At 35.2% G+C, this 6,876-nt stretch overlaps 1 protein-coding gene and 1 pseudogene across 1 annotated transcript in view; one reads left to right on the top strand and one right to left on the bottom strand.

The window, feature by feature from the left end:
* The window catches only part of LOC107748977 (uncharacterized), a 29,530-nt pseudogene extending 29,113 nt beyond the window's left edge, over positions 1-417 (top strand).
* Positions 418-5,179: 4,762 nt separating this feature from the next.
* Positions 5,180-6,876, bottom strand: part of LOC107748978 (methylenetetrahydrofolate reductase-like) — an 8,124-nt gene continuing 6,427 nt past the window's right edge. The window contains exons 9-10 of the mRNA XM_016564016.1: positions 5,544-5,645; positions 5,180-5,463 (exon numbers count right to left, since the gene is read on the bottom strand). Of these exons, the coding sequence (XP_016419502.1) occupies positions 5,311-5,463; positions 5,544-5,645 (255 nt within the window). The 3' untranslated portion in view covers positions 5,180-5,310. The remainder of the gene's footprint in view (positions 5,464-5,543; positions 5,646-6,876) is intronic.

Consider the following 6,876-nt stretch of genomic DNA (forward strand, 5'->3'; position numbering starts at 1 on the left):
TTTTTTTTTTTTTTAAGTATATTATTTGAACGTGACCCACATTTATTGTTGAACAGAAAGTGCAAAAGCATTTTAAATAAAACTACAAAGGCAACTGAAAACATTTTAATTTCAACTATAGCAACATTAAGGCAAATCTGATTTTTTATTCCATTTAAGCCAAAAAAAAAAAGAAAAAAAGTGATGGATGGATTTGTGTAAATTGGGTATACAATATATGAGTCATGGGGTCACATGACACAATTGGCACCATTCCCTAAGATTAACCCACACAAACAACTGTGTACAGATTGATAATAATGTTTTTTTTTTTTGTTTATTATTGGCAGGTGTTGCGAGTGTGGTGGCAGCGAGCCCACAGGGCAGACTTTGAGCCCTAACCAGTTCTGTCTGTTTACAAGCAGAGGGTTGATCAGAGCATGACTTCAGTGACTTGAAGGTGGGCCTTTTTGACTTTTTTCTTTTTCAACTTTGTTTCAACATTGTTTGCAGTAGTTGAACAGTGTTTATAGGGTCTGATATGAACACTTGCAGCCAATCTGAGCTAAATTAACCCACAGGGCTTGCCATTGTGATTGATTTAATGCAAGACTGGGTTCTATATGTGCAACATCTTCCTTTAGCAGTTTTATTGTATTGATCAATGTTTCAGACATGGACTTTTATCTAGAGCTAAACAGCAGTGAGATCCAAGGTGTAGTAGTATGAGGTGTGGTGGGTTTTTTCCCACCTGGTTTATAGTCAGCCAAGCCCATAGTGTGGAAAAAGTCACAGCACACCTCTTCTTAAAGGGATAGTTCACCCAAAAATGAAAATTGTATAATTTACTCACCCTCAAGTTTTCCAAACCTGTATGAGTTTTTTTTTCTTCTTCTGTTGAACAGTAAGGAAGGTATTTTAAAGAATCTGATGGTCCTCACTGACTTCCACAATATATATATATATTTTAATCCCCCATACTATGGAAGCCAATGGGGTTCATCAACTGTTTAGTTAAACTTATTCTTCAAAATGTCTTATTTTTGTGTGCAGCAGCAGAAGAATCTCATACAGGTTTGGAACAACTTGCGGGTGAGTAGATGATGACAGAATTTTCATTTTTGGTGAACTATTCATTTAACTAGCTGTATGATTTCAGATATCTTTAATTGCATAAAATGTTCAAACTAGTTTTAATGACTACTTAGTGGCTGCAAGAAACTGTTAATATAAATAAAAGGTCCCAAAATCGTGTACTTATGCACTATGACGTTTTGTAGTATAAATAGTGCGAGTAGTGCATTCACTCTGAAAATTCCAAAAAGAATAAGTGCACTTTAAATACCCGGATGATGCAATTAAATAACCGAAAAAATGAATTGTGGAATGTTGGACACTTCATGCACTCAATTGTCGCAGCTTTAATTACGTACCGAAGGGGGAGGGGCTATGAGACTCCGATTATGAATGACAAATAGAATTCATGCTATACATGGTTGAGTACATAGTGCGTCATTTGGGACGCAGCGAAAGATTCTACAAGATAAATATTCTAAAATGGGGTCTTTAACGTTTTTCAGGGCAAGGACCCCTTAATCTAAAACATTCCAATTTGTGTCTTAACTGTAACCCATTCAGTGCTGTAAGTGAGCAGAGGGTACTGGTTAATGTTAAGTACTTATGAAGCAGTTCACTAACGTTCTCATTTTCCACTAGATATTTTCAAGCATTTGACATTCTGTCTGGTCAGTCCGCCTCACTCTGATATTAGTGCACAGGTGTTGATAGATACAGCAGTTCCAGAAGAAGCAGAATTCCCAGAGCTTCCTTGAGAAATGCCAGCGGTTCAGAGGGGTCACTTATGTAACGGCCCTATAGTGAGTTTAGAATGAGTGTGTCAGGTTACTGACTCCGCCTCCTCTCATGTGGAATGAAATTTACTTAGTTTGCCAAGGTACTAAGCAATTTTTATATACTATATGTACACTCTAAAAAATGCTGGGTTGTTTCAACCCAACTTTGGGTCAAATATGGACTAACCCAACTTTTGGGTTAAACATTTAATGTAAAAATTTAACCCAACAGCTGGGTTGGTCCATATTTGATCCAAAGTTGGGTTGAAACAACCCAGCATTTTTAGAGTGTATTTATGTGAAGTATTGGTGTAGAATATTTCCATATTTTCTTTGTCCAATAAAACTTTTTTTTAATTTTTTTTATAAGAATGTGCAATACTTTTTGATTAATGAAAATCAAATTTTTTACAAATTCTAGATATATTCCAATTAGGGCTGCACGATTATGACAAAAATCATAATTGTCGATTATTCCCTTGAAATTGTAATTGCGATTATTAATTACGATTATCACAATTTACATTGAATGATGTTTATACCATTGTTTGATGCAACTGCATGCCGTATTTTTTTATGAAAATAAACAAGCTGAAAACACTCTAACTGAAAAACCTTTAGTGCTTTTCTATAGAATGAAGCCTCAAATGTCAAATATACATCGGATTGGTTTAAATATATGAATGGTCTTTCCAATCCTTTTATTGTGTCCTTGTTATACATGCTACATGTACTTACTATAGCAATAACAGTAAATTATGCATAATTCCAAACAATAAACCCTAACCCCATAGTAAGTACATGTTAGTACAACTCAGTACTTAATTGTATAATTGCACTGTAACAAGTACACCGTAAAATAAAGTATTTGCTACGGATTTTTTTGTTCATTTACTTTCCACAGTATTTACACACCTGGAAATCAGAGCTTAAAAATAACCCAATGCTTTCAACGATTGTAATTACTCATTACTCATCCTTGTTTGTTAATTGCAAAATGCTCTGAAGTTTTAAGGGCACGTTTTATTGAAAATGTTTATTGCAGAATATGAATGTAACAGCTAAATAAACTCTCATTTAAAACTGAAAAATGTTTGAATGCGGAGAGCTTAAAAACACCCAGATACTGTATGTAATGGATTCATACACGTATTTAGAGCAAACAAGATACTCATTTTTAAAAAGCAAACCGCACCGAGTAATGCTAAAGAGAAAAAAATCACATATATATGAACACGTTTAATATCCATGCTTAAGCACATGCCTGTTCAAGCAAAAACGAGGTCAAGTTCATAGCGTTGGCTTCCTTCCAACAAGTGTGATGCTTCATGTGTGCATCTGTTGAAGTAACTTCAGCCCTTCAGGTTTAACGTAACATCTGCTGATGGCAGCGCACCAATCCTTCACCATTATCAACAGAGGCATGGACTTTGAGATTTAGGTGAACTCCAAATATAAATGTTATGCGAGTCACAAGCAAACAAATAATTCAGCGATGACGTAGAATGTGGACATGTTAGCACAGGGGGATGAGCGCATGTTTATTCAGCTTTCTAATGCCAGCAGAACAAAAATGGTCAGACCGCTTTAAAAAATAAAAAACAAAAACAAAAAATCCCAATGTTTAGATCCATAAATGGCACCACTTTGACACCGATTACAATAGTAATCACAAATAATTACCGTTACAAACCAATTACAATCTAATCTACAATCAATTACTCTAGTATCATTTCACACGTGACTGTAGAAAACTATAGGATGGAATCTCACAAAACCTCTCTGGGTCCATAAAAGTTTAGATCCATAAATGGCACCACTTTGACACCGATTACAATAGTAATCACAAATAATTACCGTTACAAACCAATTACAATCTAATCTACAATCAATTACTCTAGTATCATTTCACACGTGACTGTAGAAAACTATAGGATGGAATCTCACAAAACCTCTCTGGGTTTAGGATGTTTTTTTCCCCATTATATTAATTATATATATAAACACTTTCACTCCCAATTCGCATTACTGTAACATGAAAGGATTTTAATTGTAAATGAAGAGTGAAAATGTTCTTAACTGTCAGAAAAAAAAAAAAAAAAGGGGAAATGTTTCAAAATCGTTAAAGGGACAGTTCACCCAAAAATGAATCATCAGCATTAACTCGCCTCATGTTGTTCCAAATCCATAAAACGTGTGCATTTTTTTCCCCATCAGTTGAATGTCAACGCATGCAAAACTTTCAACCTTCAAAAAGTACATGATCTTAATGAATCAAGCAATTTAATCATGCATGTTTCAGCACATTAAACATGCATGTTTGAGCTTCTGTTTACCTACTTGTTTATGTGCGTACAGCAATGTAAATTATATGTTAAAAAAAATCATCATCATACTGCAGAAGACTTGGATTGCACCTTTTTTGTGTTACAATACTTTTGGAAGCTTAAAAATTTTGGTTGCATGGAATTTCAATGGATTAACAAAAACGAGAGAACATTAAAAATGTCTTCATTTGTGTTCTAAAGAAAAATGGAAGTCATATGGGTTGGAACAATGAACATTTTCATTTCTAAGTGAACTATCCCTTTAAACAAAATTGCTACTTTTTTTTTCTCAATCCACAGCGCAAAAGCCTCGTCCTGTGGGAACAGACAGAACTGAGCTATGTCTGGAGTCTAGTACATCTTTTACTATCACTAGCTGGGTTTCCATCACCCTATTTTAACACGCATTTTGAAGTATCACGTGAGAAACGAGTGATGGAAACGCTAAATTTCAAATAAAAATCCCTTAATTCGCAAAAAAGTTTACACGCTCGCTTGAGGTGGTTTTTTACTTGTGTGAAAAAGGGTTGATGCGAATAATGGGAGATGGAAATGCATTTTACGAATAAATTCCTCCAAGCGCATCGGAAAAGTCATGTGACTTTACGCTATGGGACCGCAAAACCTGACTAACCAGCGGACCGATCTTGTTCCACAGCATCTGAAATGTTGTTATGGTCATTCGGAAATGCGCGAGCAAAGTCTGTCATCAAAGTATTTCTGTATAATGGTCTTACACGACTGCGTTCCCAAACAGCAGCATCCGCCTCCGAAAGCAATGACCACATTCATTGCGTTTCGTCTGCTCGCTAGGAATTTATTATATATGAAAATTATTATATTCAGTAGCTTCTCCTACTTTTATTAGTGATTTATATCAGGAAGTGACTGTTTTGTTCTCTTTGACTCGTTGCATGGAAACGGTGCTTGTTTGCAAATGTTTTATGCGATATTCCAATTTTGCGCAAAAGTAAAATTCGCAACTTTGGATGGAAACCCAGCTACTGAGACATTAATAGTGAATGTAAGAGTGCCAGTGCGACAGAGTACAAATGTGAGGTCAATAAGGACTTTGGAAGTGTCACACATGGATGTGCAGGCTGTTTAACCACAACCTAATAAGTTTGCATTGCTTAGTGGTTGCTAGGGTGTTAAAGGTGGTTACTAAGTGGAAAAAGCATCACCTTCCAGTACATAAAGCTGACTGGATCCACGACGGTGGGCTGAATTATCTCTCTGCCGGGGAATATGCCCCATGTCACAGCGTTGGGCTGCATATCATGGGCATTTGTAGTGTTCCTGCCCTAAAAAGACATGATTTCATAATGTCAATATAAAAACTGGAGAGTGTGTGATGTAATCTTGCTCTTAAACTGGTGTTTACCTGAACGTTGACTATATGGTAGTTCACACGAGGTTCATATTTCTTCAGCACTTGCAGAAGTGCAGTAACATTTTCGCTGGATGTGAAAAACTCCAGGTAAGCCTGTCGATTTCAAAAGGTAAAAATAAAGATGCTGAAGGAATAATTTCCAGAAGTAAGCCAATTCCAAATAAACCTAAAAGATAATAAACCAGCAAATGACCAAGTGCACAGTTCCCACGGTATCACAAGAATAACTAGATCTGAAATACTCTATGAATTTACTGACAGCATCATAGTAGCAGTTTTTAGCATCATTAATATACTATTACAGTTTGTTTTGTATATTTTCTGTTTTCATTTAAAATAGTTTAAGTTTTAGTTTGAATTTATTTTTAGTTATTTTAGTACTAAAGAAAATGAAATGTTTCCTTGGCAACTAGCTGAAAAAGTTTTTTTTATATATAGGTTTCAGTTAAAGTATATCAATTAATGATTTTTTTTTTTTTCCTCAGTTTTAGTTGTAGTTAACCAAAATGACAAAATTCTTTCAGCATTTATTCACCATCATGTCGTTCCAAACCTGTATGACCAGAACACAAAAGATTATCATAGTTGCAGTCCAAAAAGGACAAGAGAAATAAAATTAGTCCATATGATTTCTCTGCTCCATTCAAAGTCCACTGAAGTCATATGACTATATGACAGCTTTCTGTGAGGAATCAAATGAAACGAATGCACATTCAAACCTGGTACGTTGCATGTTTGATCAGTGACAAACATCTTTGCTTCTTTTATGTCACAGGAGTGACAGTTCGTATAGTATTGTTAATATACCATTATAGTATTTATTGATATTTTGAATTTGTTTTTATTTTTATAAATTTCTTTTTTATTTTACCCAAAATTTGTGTCTTTTTTTTTTACCAGTTTTTGTAGTTTTAGTTTTATAATCTCCCTCCCCCTATTTTATATCTTAAAGGGTTAGTTCACCCAAAAATTTATTCTGTCATTAATTACTCACCCTCGTGTCGTTTCAAACCCGTAAGACCTTCGTTCATCTTCGGAACACAAATTAAGATATTTTTGATGGAATCTGAGAGCTCTCAGACCCTGCATAGACAGCAACGCAACTGAAATGTTCCCAAGTCCAGAAACGTAGCAAGGACATCGGTAAAATAATCCATGTGACATCAGGGGTTCAACCGTAATTATACGAAGCTACGAGAATACTTTTTGTGCACAAAAGAAAAGAAAAAAATGACTTTATTCAACAACTCGTCTCCTCCACCCTAGTGCCATTTTGGAGAGTATCCGCTGGATGTAAACAGCGTATGCTGTTCTGTGTCAGCTG

This window comes from Sinocyclocheilus rhinocerous, unplaced genomic scaffold (genome assembly GCF_001515625.1).
Source record: "Sinocyclocheilus rhinocerous isolate Xijiao unplaced genomic scaffold, SAMN03320098_v1.1 scaffold470, whole genome shotgun sequence".
NCBI lineage: Eukaryota > Metazoa > Chordata > Actinopteri > Cypriniformes > Cyprinidae > Sinocyclocheilus > Sinocyclocheilus rhinocerous.